We start from the raw sequence: 16,132 nt of genomic DNA, 5'->3' as shown, positions 1-16,132 counted from the left end.
CAACTTCAATGTATGTTAAAATCATTTTAACTATTTCTAAATAAATAAAATTAATTTAAAAAGAGAAAATAAAAAAAGAAAAAGCAGAAAAAAGGATATTTCTATATAGTTAATTCTTTACAGGCTACATTTCAACACATTTCTGGTTCAGCTAATCAATGACTGAATCCAGACCTTGCAAGTAGTGACTACAAGCTCAAGATAAATGATCCTGAACAAGCTCACCACCAACACTGAGAAGCTCTTTTTACTGCTGACATTATCCCTTATTGATAATCACTCAGCAGATACAAATCTGTCACTCCATCCTGATTCCTTGAGCCAAGGGATCAAAGTGGATTCATGAGATTATAGGTGACGTAATTCAGACACAAACAAACCACAAATTCCTAAAATCCAAAAGTAAAAATGTGAGTTAATTAGCATTCTAAATTCAAAGGAAATCTAGGTTCTGATTCCTCCTGGAATACTCCTCTCCAGCACAGTCACATTAACTGTACTTTTAGACATCCTAACCCTAACCCTAACCCACACCCACTAGTTAGGACTTCCCCAATCACACAATACCACCAGCACTAAGAGGGCGAACACAAACTTCCTCCAAGTCAGGTGAAGCCAGCCACCACATCTTTTCAAACTGCCGCTAAAGCAAAACCATTGGACAGCTGAATGAGCTTGGAGGAGAACACAAACCACCAGTTCTGTTACTTCAGGTAACAGATGCCTGCACTGGCTACCACTGCGCTGAGTGATGGGGGGCCATCCTACCCACCCAAAGAGAGCAAGGCCAACTGTGCTCTCTTGGACTCCAAGCCAAAGATGGCTGTAGCATCACGGGGGATTGAATTTGAGATCTCCTGATGATAGGATGTTTGCATCTTAACCCTAAGAAATCAAGATCTATAACTTTTGTTTTGCAATACTATACAAATATAATTACACAATTAAGTATTAATTGCAAAGAAAATTATGCAGTGAACTACATTTACATTCAATGTTCAATCTGTATCATTAGGTTCGAGTCTCCACTTGCAGCAAAAACAAAAATGACAAAACAAGGCAAATATTAAAAATGTTTAGTTTAATTCATACATTCATCAGAGTTTCTCTGCTTGTTTCAAAGAGTTACAAATGAGAAATATCTGCCCATATGCAGAATTCTGACAAGTACCGCTAACACCGCTTTTACAAATTTCAGCTCAGGTTGTAACACTCTTGTGATGAAACACAGAGGAGCATCTGGCTTTACAAGATGTTCAGTGCAAACACATGTTTGTGAAATATTAATATCAATGTAGGCCAATATAAAGTTAAAGAAAGGAATCTGAAAACCATGTTTCACACTGATCAAAACAGGGAAAACTTTATGTCACTGCCATTAAAGTAGCAGTTTTTCATGTCTAATAAGTGGGAAGTTTGAGTAACAGAAGTGACTCCTTCTAACGAGCTAACTAAAATGCTAACATCTAACTAAACGTTAGATGCTAAGGACTCATCATGCACACAAAATCATTTAGCAAACTTTAAGGAAAAAATACAAATGATTATGCAGGTACAGGTGCATGAATATTGAGCTGTGAGTTTGGTCTACATAGATTAATCCAAAACCTTCTCAGCTTCAAAAATGAAATAATAACACTACCACCCTCCAGGTGATCAGAATACAGTGTGTCTGGATGATATGTTCCTCATTAACATCTTTTCACATCGCTTAGTCTAATAATTCTTACTAATTTAAATCACTGAAAGAACAATAATGTGCAAAAGTCAGAGATCACTCTTTCATTTATTTAATTTCCATCTAAAATGGCCAGTACGCAAGTTATTCGTTTTTCAGGAGGCATTTTTAGCTATTAGATAATCCACTTGATTAAAGAAAGGGAAAATCAAAGAGAAATAAGTGACAAAACAGGAGTTTCCAAAACTGGAGTTCAAAAAATGATTGAAAAATACTGGGAAGACAGGACTCCTGCAAGATCTGGTAGACCAGCAAAACTGCCTCCATCAGATAAACAGTACAGAAAGCTTTCATCTTTGAGAGAGAGGAGAAAATCAAGCTCCACTCTTGCTTCAGATCTGAAAAATCCACAGGGGTTTCTGTCCATCCTTTGACTACTAAGAAAACAACCCTCAAGCGCTATGGGTCTGAAAGGATGTGTAGCTGTCAAGAAGCCTTTTCTGAGAAAAGAAAACAGACAAGCAAGAAAATCTTCACTAGAACACAGAAACTGGACATCTGAGATGTGGAGTAAAGTTTTATGGACTGATGAGTCTAAATTTGTTATTATTTGGATTGTAAGAAGCAGAACATGCAACCAACTTCTAATACTGAACTTTGGAGTTGTGTAAAAACATCTCTGCAAATTTCTCTGAAAAACTGAAATCAGGTCTAACGAAAAGAATAGAGTGGATACACTGAAAAATGTAGATATTATATTCAGTTGTTGCCTTTCTGTAATTTTCTATTCAATATATGTTTTCTCCTTCTTTTTCCTGATAGTGAAACATGAATAACTTGTACTTAATGGCCATTTTGACTGAATAATAATAAAATAATAAAAAATAATAATAAAAAAAAATATATAAAACGAGGTGGTTTCTGAATTTTGCACAGTACTGTGTATCTCAGCAAACACACATGCACCCACACATGGACACTACGCAGCCTGCAATGCTTAATCATCCTCCTATTGGATGTAAATACAAATCTGACCAAATCCAGTGCCAGAGGCTAAAACCACTCTGAGTAGATTGGTTTCCAGTTGTTGGCAGAGGTCGTTTAGCGCTCAGCATTGTCCTGCTCAGACAGCGAGGTAGTAAACACATAAATCGACAGATTTATTCTGCCTGATGGATGGGGCTCATTTCTACAAAAAAGGAGGGCGGAAAACCCTGTGAGACACTTGAGGTCATTTTCTGGACAATGAGGAAGAGTACGCATGATAGGACAGGGCATTTACGAAACACATGAAGGTGAAAGAAAATCTCTATTACTGCCTTTATAATTTTAGTCACATTTAAGGCATCATCATGAATAAACCTATTATAGACAGTTCTTTGAGATCCTCCAATTACATATTTGATTTGATTTCCACTTCTTACAATGCAATCCAAGATAAAGCCAATTCAAGCTGACAAAAAAAGGCTCATACAAATCAGCTCAATATCGTGACTCACAACAGATGAGCACACAATGCATGTAATTAGAGTCTTAGTGTATTAGATTTTCCTCACTACTTGAGAGGATCAGTAAAGAACAGTAGCCAATGACAAAACAAGTCTGGATTAATGACTTGTTAGCCTGTCGATTGAATGAATGAATTTGCATTAGAGGTGTCGGATACAGTTTCCTCCCTTGCAGACTGAAAGTGCTGACATAAGATAAAGACCAACTACATAAAGTCATTCCATTTTAACATTTCAGCAGTTACAAAGACACTGTTGAGGACTTTTTTCAAATTAAACTTTGCATCACATTCCTCTTTTGAAGGAATAAGGAAAAGCTTTAACCTTTCTAGACCTACATTAAGGCATTTCCACTTTTCTGTATATGTCCATTTTCACAAGCGGAGATATGTCACTTTATAAACACTCCTAGAGAGTGTAACAGGGATGAGTATGACTATCAAAATAGTCAAAAAAATCAAGCAGTAGATTTGTATTTTTGATAAGAAAGTTAGCTTATGTTGAACGTTCTCCTATTTAAAAACCATGTCTGAACTCTGTACTCCACTCGAGGGCAGCGAAGCGCCTGCATCTTACGTTTTGGTTGGATTCTTTTCTGTTCAGTCCAAAAAAGGAAGCACAAAAAGACCACTAGAGCCATCTAAAGGCTACCACGCACCGGACAAACAGATAATATAAAGTGCAATTATGCCCCATAGGATGCGCTGTAGAAAAACGTCACTATACATCAAGCTCAAACTCACGTAATGCTCTATTCAGCTTTTACACTCTAGTGAAATGTCAAATAAAGAACAGCTCCTATTTGAGTAGGTGGCTTGAGCTGATTGGCAACAGTATTGTAAATCATAACAGTTTCTATCTATCACAACTGTCAAACAAGCTGGACAATATAAATGTCTGAAAACTGGTCATCCACAATTTTAATATGCACAAAAGTAATTATGTTTGTCTTGCAATAAGCTTTTTCAACATGTTTTCTTGTAGTGACGTTAGTACAGGTCCTGAATCAGAACATTCTGAATCATACATTCTGTAGCAGCTCAAGGTAGATCAAACTCGACTCGCTGTTGTGCTCATTAAACTGATAGAGTTGTAAACCACTGTCAATGCTCCTTGCCTTCTCTCATAAAGCATGAGCGAAAGTTTATGTTGTGATTACGTTATTAAAAGCAAGAACAAGCAAGAACACAAGCCTTTAGTCTACTAATGCTTAAACTTCAAGCATTTTATATTTTAACAAGAAGTGATTTATAGGCTTTGAACACCGCACTTTATAAAAGCAATAGCAAAAACTACCAAATCATACCAAGAACAAATAAAGCGTATAAGTTTCTAACCAGAAATCAAGTTTATTTTCTCTGGTTAAGCATGCATGGCAGGTAGTGTGGTGTTACCATACAACATGCTGTGCTGAAATGGGTTACTGTAGAACAGTGCTGAAAATATTGAAAAGAATCCTCAGCGTAAGGAGCAGCCAGTAGACTGCTTTTCTGTATGCACTGAAAATGGTGTGCTGGTTGTGCAGGAAAACAGCACCCCACCGTAGTTTATATGAAAATGAAGTACAATGCAAATGAAGCACCCAATCCCAGATTTTTTGGCTTGGAGTGATCTTGGGACATGTTAATCAGCCCAATATCTCTTGTTTTATTGCTCAGAGAGCTGGGAATCAGTGATGCTCTAAAGACAACAGGGGCAGGTGGTCTGATAAAACAATGTGCTTGGATGAGTGTGATGAATAAAAGCACAGAAGAAATCTTAAGTCTTTCTAAGACATTACATCCTGCTACAAACAGTTTTTCAGTGGTAGTTCAACAACAAATAAAGAAACACATGAAGCTCTGCTCACCTCCACCACGCAGGTGTAGTCCGAGCCATCCAGGAGTGTGACTTTGCACTGCATGTTTTTGGGCTTCTTGGTCACCTTGACTGGAGACCTGGAAAGCTTGCTGGAGGAGGACCTGTGGGAGGTGAGGTCGTCCTCGGCCACCTGGTGATCCGGTTTCCCCTGTGGGACACCTCCCGCCTCTCTTGCCCCGTTCTAGTCATCAGAAAGCAAAGAAAGAAAACAGTTCAATCTTCCAAACGTCATGGATACTCTTCAGTGTAGACTGAACAGACTGAAACCTGGAGCTCTATTTATGACCACAAATGTGGTGTTCTCTGAATGTTTAGAATGTGCATTTCTCACAGAATTTCTCCTTTTGTTTCAATGCGCTGTAAAAAGTATCAAATATCAAATTACTCAATGTTTTTGCTATTGCTGATTAACTCTATGTGAGCACAGGTTGCACAGCTGTTCTAATTTCATCAACTCATGGTCTAAATGAAACTTTTATTTCATGTTACACAATATTTCATCATTCTAGTGGGCTGGGAAAAAATTGGGGGATTTCAGTAATTGGATCTGGGTTGGCACTCCTTGCCACTTACTTCAGTTGTGAAATTCTAAAATGTGTGAACTTTTCAGGCCACGCTTCGGGCAGCCCCATTTCAAATGCAGTCATGAAGCTGTTAACTGTCTTCCCTTCTTGAAAATGAACATGAAATGCTAACATGCATGCACGATTTGGCACAAAAACCAGGATGATACCTGTTCTTTTCTAACTGGCGTGCTGTGGGCAGCTGCAGGTGGAAGCTGGTCGTCGAGGGGCGGGGCTGTGTGGGGCGGAGCCGCGCCAGCCCCCTGCTGCTCCGGCTTGGCTTCTAACTCTGAACTTGGCTCTGTCGTCATGGTAATTCACCCTAGGATAGGAAAAAAACCAATTACAGTGCAAGTACAATGTGCACTGAAGCAGACATATTCTGAAGAGAGAGACATTTGCAGACAACGGTGACAGAGGCATGTTTGGTTATGTAGACTCTGAATGAGATGTAGACCAACATTCTTACACATAAGAACATGTAAAAAAGAAATATGTTATTCATGAAACCAGACACTTACTCCAAACAAGGTCACTGCTATTAAGCCAATGCAGTTCCAAAAACTACAGGTTCTTTGGCAATAATTTATACAAATCATCTATAATACTGTGAGAGTCAATGTTGCGCCTTGAGGTCTTTATAGGTTCGAATCTGATCCACAGCTACTGTATATCACTTGTATACCGTTTACCCATAATACCATTTAAACAAAAAATACTGAATTTTATGTAAAGTCAAATGATCAAGAAAGAGTCTATTTTGTGACCAAGAACCCTATAGTACAGGCCTGAATGATATGGACAAAATACTAAAACTGCAATCATATTGCTATATACTGTGAATGCAATGCACCCTGCAATATTTTGAAAATGCACTCGTGAGTCAATAATGTGACAAGATTAGTCTGCACTATATTGACCAATACTTTGATTACATGAATATCTTGATTCATTAACAAACAATATAGTCTGCAGCCCTACTATGGTACTCATGGGGGTTGTTTACAAACCTCATAACCACTCCCAGGCTTTCTCCATACAAAATGCGCCATTTCTCAAAAGTGATCTTGGGAGACAAGCTGATGAACATTTCCACAAACGCCACTAGGCCTACATGCATACTCACATCTTGAGGTTAAAACCAAGAAATGCAGGCCAAGAAATAATTTGGCCAGACCAAAGTGCAATTAATCATGCCAACATGTATGGAGGCATGGAAAGATTCACATGGAAAGACTTTATTTTTAGTTTAGTTTTTTTTTTTTTTTAAACACAAGAATTATACCCTGTAGACTGATGTTCACTACAGAGTGAAATTATAATTCCTGACTGAAAAGTTGATTTAACTCATGGATTTGACTAATTATAAAGACCAAAAGGAAAAATGTGACAAGGCTAGAAGATAATCAGTACAGAAGGTAATGAATCAGTGATTTGCTGTACATTTTTCTATACACGTTTCATGGGAGTCCAGGAGCAGTTCTTTACTACTGAATATTCAAGCAGTTGAACACTTCAAATTTGATTTGGCTTTTAAGGTGTTTATATTTATCCTCGACAATGAGACAATCATTTTGTGCATACCAGCTCATATACATTCCACACAACAGAACTGAATGGGAACTGTAAATTGGATAAATGCTATATGATACGATTTTTTAAGGATCATGAGAACTAGGCCTAAGCGATATGATGAGATTTATTGTAATCATGATAAATTACGTTACAATATGTCGCAACATGCTTTTCTGAGCATTCTGTGGATATTGTTAGTACTACTAGAAGACTGAACAACTGAATGTTTCTTTACTAAGAGAGCATAATTAGGCCTTTTAAACTGGATTAAGCACAGAGCAGTGTGTCAAACACTGAATAAAAATCATCATATTCATAGTTCTTAAAAGTTTTTTTTAATGTGGCAATGCTGGTTTCTCTTTGTCCTTTTCAATTGATCAGGTATCAGAAAAATAATACCGTGACATATGGTGTATTGTAAAATCTCTCAAAGTATTGTGATATCGTATTTTTGCCATATCAGCCACCTCTAATGAGAACCACTGTATTTACATGTATTTGTTCTATCTACACACCAGAACACCTGATTTGACTATTTAAGTTCCTGTCTTTGTTAATGAAGTGAGCTCATTAGTGAAATCAGTTGGTGCTGTGCTGACACGGTGAACTTTAAAGGATCAAGTCAAGCACCCTTGATCTAAGAAGCAGCAAATAACGGACTAATTCCTGGTGAAGAGCTTTTGGCTGTGAAACAGCTTGAAGGCCAAACTAGAAATGTTCTCCCTTAGCAACAAGAGGCATTCAGGCTGAGGCCAAAGATCAATTCTGTAATTTACACAGCATTACCATGAGTTAATGTCAAATTGATCCATATTAATTCAAATGATGTTAAAAGGCTAATGTTGCAGAGTAATTCAGCAAATGAATCACAAATGCCCAGAACAAGTGCAAAGAATTTGTAAGGCAACTGTCCACTAGCTGAGTCACATATAACCTAAGTATAACTTATAATTAGGGCTGGGCAATATGACAACATTTATCGTTATTGTGATAAATTACATCACAATATTGAACAATTTGCCTTTCTGAGCTTATTGTGGATGTCGTCAGCTCTTAATTAACACATCTTAACTGCATGTTTGCTTACAAAAAGAGTATAATTAGTACTGTTTTAATAGATTTATTGCAGCCCTGCATGTGAAATGCTGAACAGAAATAACTGTATTTATAGTTTTTGCCTGCCTAACATTATGGAAAACTGTCATTCTTGGATATGATCAATCCATATTATGTGACTTGCATGAGAACAGTGGTTGCTCTTTATGGCAACATGTTATTTTTTGCTAACCAATATTAGCCACTTTTTCCTTGTCGTAGCCTCTTGAAACACTTGAACATGTGCATTTTAACAAAGGGAGTCAGTGATTCACAGTGATTTACTCAGTGAGTCATTTCAGGACAACATTGACTGTACTTAGCCTGCCTTCTAAACAGTGTGGCAAAAAAGTGATCTTTTTTCGGATAGGGAACCTAAATGAAAGACTCATGCTCTTCATTGCCCCCTGGAGGAGAACACCAATCAGCCATAACATTAAAACCACCTTTTTGTTTCTGCGCTCACTGTTTATTTTCTCAGCTCCACTTACCATGTAGGTGCACTTTGTAATTACAGACTGTAGTTCATCTGTTTCTCTGCGTACTTTATTAGCACCCTTTTACCCTGCTCTTCAAAGGTCAGGACTCAGACAGGACCACCACAGAGCAGGTATTATCAGGGTGGTGGATCATTCTCAGCACTGCAGTGACACTGATGTGGTGGTGGTGTGTTAGAGTGTGTTACACTGGTACAAGCTGATCTGACAGAGCAGTGCTGATGGAGTTTTTAAACACTTCAGTGTCACTGCTGGACTGAGAATAGTCCACAAACCAAAAATATCCAGCCAACAGCGTCCTCTGACCACTGATTAAGGACTGGAGGATGACCAACACAAACTGTGCAGCAACAAATCTACTGATTCTGACTTTACATTTACAATGAGATAGGAGTGACTAACAGAGTGGACAGTGAGTGGACACAGTGTGTAAAAACTCCAGCAGCACTGCTGTTTGATAAGAGTTAAAATTACGATCAGTGATGTTGAAATAAAAAGAGCGTATGAAAATACATTTGTGGATGTGACAATTGATGATAAATTATGTTGGAAACCACATATAAATAATGTAAAATTGCAATAATATATAAAACTAAAGACATCTTCAATCAGAATTCACTTTATATACTGTACTGTTCTCTCATACATTACCGACTGTGTGAAGGTTTGGGAAACACACACAAAACCATCACCAATCCAATTTTCATGCTACAGAAAGAAGCTATAGGATTTGTAAATCAGTCGGCGTGTTATGAACAAACCAATGCACTATTTATTAACTTAGATGCTTTAAAAAAATTTTTTATCCTCAATTCTACACAGATAATGTACAAAGTACAAAATAATTTACTTCCTAACTGTATTGTGAAGTTGTTTTGAAATTAGACAGATCCAATATGAACCGAGAATAGGTATGTTTAAAAAAACAAGGATAAGGACAAATACAAAAAAAATTGATGTATATCTGTCAAAGGGATAAACTTGTGGAATAGTTGTGAGAAGGAATTAAGAATGTGTACTTCACTTTGCACATTTTAAAAAAATGTTTAAAAATAAGGTAGTAACCAAATATGAAACTGAGGTGTGATCATTATTATGTACGTTTGGATTCTCTTGTTTTTTCTTCTGTCTTTTTTTTGTCTTCGTATTGTCTGATGCTAGCTGGACTAATTTCACTTTCATAAACAAAACCCTGGAATCTACACTAAATTTCATCCATCTGGTATTCAATCACATTTTTAAACAAAGTTTTTTCTTGTCACATGAAGACAATATCCACAAAGAAGATTCTTTGACCATTACAATTAATACAACTTGTGTTCATGAATAATAAGAATTTTACAGCAGGTCTTTGAACTCTTTTCTGTGTTAAGATCTCTCCAGGTTATTAATCTACACTGTCAGTGCTGAATATTGTGTCACACTGGGAGGTGAATAGCTCAAATCATGCAGACGAACAGCTGTTGTCTAACAACATTCCATCTTTCATTTCTTTGATGACTAATGTGCTGAAGCAGAGGAGAGGTCAATTAGGTGACACTACAGAGTGGGAACAAGGGCTTTTTATACTTTTATAAGTAATCATTTTGGATGTTCTGTAGTAGGGCCCCACTGCAGATGTCTTTCTGGACTCAGCTGGGCTTCACTGTATGAATAAATGATGGTTGAAACTCTGTTTACTAATGGCCCTGCATCATCTTGCTGATCTACATCATTAAATATAATTCCAAATCATGACTCCAGCCTACAGGATGCAATTTAATTCCATAAAACATCTGAGAAAGATGTTAATGACACTGATTGCAGTAAATGATAATTACAACAAATCCTTGAAAAATGCTACATAACATCTACTGAGCAACGTGTACTCCTTCTCTGAAACACTCAAGCAATACATTTACACATATTCTGGCTTTCAACACCTAAGGGAAAAAGACTATGTTCTGCAGTCACTATAATTATACGTCTAGGGCAAGCAACAGCAAGTAATTACATTTCTAGTGTGTTTTCTAGCATATTCACCCCTATTTGTCAGGCTGAGTAAACACCTACATAATGCTGCTACTAACTACACGTACAGTGGTCATGTAAACACACTGCAAAATGTATGAAAGCCTCAGTCAAGACGGGCTGCAAGTGGTATACTGGGTTTTAGTACAGCAACAAATGGCTCTGAGTAATGCTGCTGCTGAAGTATGCAACATATCCTTTTGTTTACCACTAAAACATACAACATAAAGAAGGTTTACTGATTAGTAAACCCAGAGCTGATACTGGGGTATCTATGCTGTAGTTTCAGCACTTTCTGGTTATTCTTTAACTGTGGTCAATCAATTAATGTTACAGCACAAAAGTGCTGTTTTAGGTAACATGTAATTAACTGACCTTCCATGCTTGCTTTCGTAGTAAGCCCGTGCTTGGTGACGGGTGACTGAGTTACCATGGTAACGGTCCCCAGTGACGGTAAAAACTTGTTTGCCACCGGCTGAAAAAATGTCATTCATTTACTGATTTGCTTCATGCAAACTATAGCAAGACACTAGTATTCCCACACATACGCATATCTGAACTTGTAAACGTTGAGAGATGTGATGTCCCACATTAATACCACATTTATTGAATCTAACATAGATAAGGTTGCTCTAGAAACAAAGCTGCACTGGTTAAATGTGCTTTGTGCTGCAGACATATTTCATGCTTGTACAAAAGGTTAAGTGCACGTTTAATACATTCTCACACCACAATGTCAGGTTTCACACATCAGAAAAAGCAACTTCATTTCTTGGGAAAAACATAGTGAAATTTGGTAGAAAATCAAGTCTCAGCTCTTGCACAGCAGGCAAAACGAGTTATTTCACTGCCTCAAGCCGAAATGGCTATAGAGAAGAAGGTGTCAAACTAAGCGACCGTAAACTCTTGTAAAGTAATGTTTGTGTGACATTTTCAAGTTTGTTCTTTCTTATTAGATTAATTACACTTTCATGAATGAATCAAATATGACATTATACTACCACCACAACTTTTCCTGAACTGCGCATGTATTATGTTAATTTATTTGACAAAGATTAGGCTTCAACTCACATACTATCACTGTGCATGTTCCTGTGTCCACTTCAGTGTAAGGGGCCATTACAAAATTACTAAATGGAAGGGTAAAACCGCACTGCTACCTGCTGTATGATGAAACAAGCTGAACGAACAAACAAGGAGCGCAGGTACAGAGGAGAGGAACAGCAGATTTCTCTTGTCAGTGTTGGATCTGTGTTATCCTGTTGTTCAAGCTTCATTTTAGAACCAATTAAGTCTCTGTTTTATACCTCCCACAATATTCACAACTTGTAAACTCAAGGGAAGAAGTTAACCCTCTTGATTTTTTGGAAGGTCTATGAGCACAGTCTTCATCAGCAGATCACCATGCTTCATGTTATGGAGGATGCATTCAGGAACATCAGGAACAGTCAGGACTGAAGAACACATTCTAGAAGATTGTAGATTTTTTGAAAACCGTTTGGCTAGACAGCACATTGTTTGTGATGTAGATCATGTAAACACCTCCAAAAATAAAGCCTTGGTGAATTATTCAGCAAATTTATGTTTTTATACAAAGCTTATTTTCATTGTCTCTAGTATGCATGCCTGCATTTTCTTTAGTACAATGACAGCAGCAAACTCACTGAGACAACGGCATTCTCGATTTCTCTTTGCAGTGTGGAAAAAACAAGATTTGCTGTAGAAATTCATATGATCGCTGTGTTTGGTTTTCTGGTGTGTCCATTGCTTTGTAGCCAGAGGTTCTCAATATGGGAGATTTTGCTAAATGTGTGTTGTGTTTGGAGAATGTGAGCATTTGAGAGCAGAGACAGTGTCTTCTGAATTATGTGCAAGCAATAAAGAAAGCAAAAAGCTGCTGCCGTTCTTGCGGCATGACAACCACTTTTTAGTGATATGAGGAATGTTTATTCAATCAGAGGAACGATACTTCAGCTAAGCTGAAGTAAAGCAAAAAAGCACCAGTGGAGTTGTGCATTAGTGACACTGCATGTTATTGTTTTTTTACAGTTAATTCCCATGGACTACTAATTAACCCATGTGCAGGATGCTGTGATGTACATGGAAACATAACACTTTCTGCAAACCAAAGTTTGCTAATAGAACACATGAACATTATCTGGATGGAAATTATTAGGACAAATTATTACATAAAAATTCCACATTCCATACATTTCTGTGATTATTTCTGAAATCTGTTTTCACATGTTGTCCGTTCTTGTCACATCATGTTAATTACAGGGCCCTACAAACCTCTGTTTTACCATTCTCCTTAATTTAAATAGGATTTTAGCCAACATTCTATAAAGCTCGACCATCCTCACAATAGCTGTTCCTAAAGAATACATTTGTGTGTGGAGCATGGATGGGTCAATTGTGCTGGCTGGAATCAAATCTTTCTACAAATCCCCAGCCAAATCCTGTCTTCCATACCTGAACAAACTGTCCATAAACATTTCATTCTGCTTAGACGACTGTATGCCTTTCTTGTTGTAAGAAAAAAAGGACAAGTGGGGTCTGGAGAACACACACTCTCACTCTCTTATTGATCCTCCCTCTGTGTGTGTGTGTGTGTGTGTGCGTGTGTGTGTGTGCACCTCTCTCTTGACCTAAGCTAAAGTAGGTCATACTCACGCCTGACCATGCCTGTAGCGTGATCAGAAGCAGCACTGCAATAAGCTCCTCCTTATATCACCACTACAGAGGTGATTGGGAGCAGCTTAATGGACCTGATGTCCATGGTAACCATAAGTGGACAAAGCACCCATTAATATCCATCAGCAAAATTGTTTTTATCCTCTTGTCAGAAGCTTTTGGTAGCCAGTAAAAAGCTAGACATGGCAGAAATGCACTAACTGTATTAAAATTCAAAAAGAAAGCTTTAACCCTTCAAACTGTTACTCAGAGCCATGCATGACCATACCAGAATCCTAGTATCATCAGATAACTGTTTAAAAAAAATGAGTATCGGCACTGGACAGATGTTCAGGTTTTCAATGACTCTCGAAGAGCAGAATGCTCAGGTGATGCTGGTCTACTGTGCTAAAATGTCAGCTTTGTATTCATTTTACTGCATTTGTAGCTCTTTAGAAATAAACATTTTTTTTCTCTGTAATGCATTAAAAAATGTATATTGGCATCTGCCCACCGTTCCCATATCAACGCATCCCTAATTATTCTGTTCTGACTACAAAAACAAAAACCTAGTATCTATTGAATGTTTAGAATCCACACTTTCGACAGAATGCACTTGTTTCAATGAGCACTGAGTAAGACTTAATTAATGTTATTAAAATTACAACTTGCTTTCCTTATTGCCGTCGATAACTTACAACTTTAAGGGTTTAACACTAAAATATACTCGCTGCAAGTCTGGACAGAGTTTACATCCTCCTGTTTTTCATAGTTGGTAGAAGACTTGTTTGAATCTCGTTTGAAAACATATAATTATTAACACAGATTATAAAACAAAGTTATTTGTAGTCAGGTAATAGCTGTCATTAGAGGCAGCCACACTAATTTCACGTAATGGGTAACAGATTAAATGACTTGTGAGACGGTTCCATGTACCACCAGGGACAGGTTAGCCCACATGCCAAGAATCTGAACAGTGCATACGAAGTAGACTGTGTAATACAAGAACGCTGAGATTAACCCAGGAACAGATACAGAGAGAGCATAATAAAGATCAAACAGGGTGGGGGGGTGAGAGAAAGAGAGAGAGAGAGAGAGAGAGAGAGAGAGAGAGAGAGAGAGAGAGAGAGAGAAAGATCCCATGAGACTGATGGAGGAAGATTAAAGTGTTGGCCTGCTGAAGACAATCTCTTCATCACATTTTGACACTGCATCAAACGGAACCAACAGGAAGCCAACAGCTGTGTTTCCTCTTCCTCTCCTTGAATCACTCTTTTATATTTGCAGAGAAGGATAAAAATAAGTTGTGCCACTGTGGGACTTATGAGTACACAGGACAGCTCGTCTCTGAGAGGCACTGGATGCAGAATCAATAAGAGTTTTACTCTTAAACAGAAGAATTAAATGCTTATACAGAAAAACTACAGTGCTCGGTGCTACAGTCGACAGTGGCCTGCTAAAGCAGATGGATTTTGCAAGAACTTGTTGAAGTTCGTTTAGTGTTCAAAAAGAGTAAAAGCAGTGATTCATTTTATATTATTAGAATCACAGCGTTCTGGAACACTGAGCAGTGACAGATTTAACATTACACATCAAAAAGTGTTATAAAGGTACATTAGACACGCAACTCAGTGGGAAGTTTCACAGTTGGGTTAAACAGTGTCCAGGGTGGGGTGGGGGTTGGGAAGTTGTGAAGGTGAGGTTTTAAGCACTTATTTAAAAATAATAATAGCAACACATTTTTGTTCAGTAATTTTGATACAGTTCCTGGCACTGGAGCAGACACGGGAGAACACACAGCGATAGTGTTTAGCCCTTCGCGAAATAAAAGAACATAATAAAGCACAGTTCAGTGAAAGTTGTTGCTGTTATATGTTATTATTTTTAATCTGGCTACACTGAAAGTAATGAATTGCGAATGCCACCCTACTCTACCATCTGAGGCAAATTAGTCTAGCCTGATGTCTCTGTTACAACGGTGGTAAAAACGAGTTTTTACTGTCATTGGGGGGTGTTAACAACCACAGTAGCATGGTTAACCATCATGGAGAACTGGCCTACTTAGGATTAACTAGTGTGTTAACAAGGTTTTTAAACACAAATGTTCTCACACTTGGGTTTCCCAAATACACTCGTTAGATGAACCCTTAAGAAGAACTTGACAGCTTCTTTGCAAAGTGCATTGCAAACACATGAGTAGATAATAAACCAGTCATAAAGCAGTTGTTTTGCTCTGCATTACTAAACATTATTAAAGAGACGATCTTTGCAGACATATATATGAAATTTATTTCATATGTGCATGAGATGCCTTTTGAATGTTAGCAAATTCAGCAAATAAACAGTAATTGTGCATTAAAATGTGCAGAGGTACAAAATAGAACTAACTGTGGTTGATAAAGCCAAAATCCTCTATTGCAGTATGTGTAATTTTATATTACGTAATAGTACGGCAACAGCCTAGTTTTGTGTTTACATAAGCCCCTTGATGTCTGAATGAATGCATTTACTGCTTTTACTTTATTGTTTTATTTATTTGCCTCAAACCAACACACGCAATTAACATTTTGTTTGTTGGAGCACAATATGACTGAAATCTAATGACTGTGGAAAATGACTGTGGTCAGCTTACATAATTGTGATCATCTCAAATAACTGTGATTAGGCAATTAT

At 37.5% G+C, this 16,132-nt stretch overlaps 1 protein-coding gene across 1 annotated transcript in view; it reads right to left on the bottom strand.

The window, feature by feature from the left end:
* The window catches only part of epb41l3a (erythrocyte membrane protein band 4.1-like 3a), a 101,948-nt gene that overhangs the window by 43,602 nt on the left and 42,214 nt on the right, over positions 1-16,132 (bottom strand). The window contains 2 exon segments of the mRNA XM_036589836.1: positions 5,036-5,227; positions 5,780-5,931. Coding sequence (XP_036445729.1) covers positions 5,036-5,227; positions 5,780-5,920 — 333 coding nt within the window. The 5' untranslated portion in view covers positions 5,921-5,931.

The sequence above is a fragment of the Colossoma macropomum genome, unplaced genomic scaffold, assembly GCF_904425465.1.
Source record: "Colossoma macropomum unplaced genomic scaffold, Colossoma_macropomum, whole genome shotgun sequence".
NCBI classification, from domain to species: Eukaryota; Metazoa; Chordata; class Actinopteri; order Characiformes; family Serrasalmidae; genus Colossoma; species Colossoma macropomum.
Note: the sequence above shows the minus strand (reverse complement) of the source record. Positions and strands in the feature narration are given on the sequence as shown.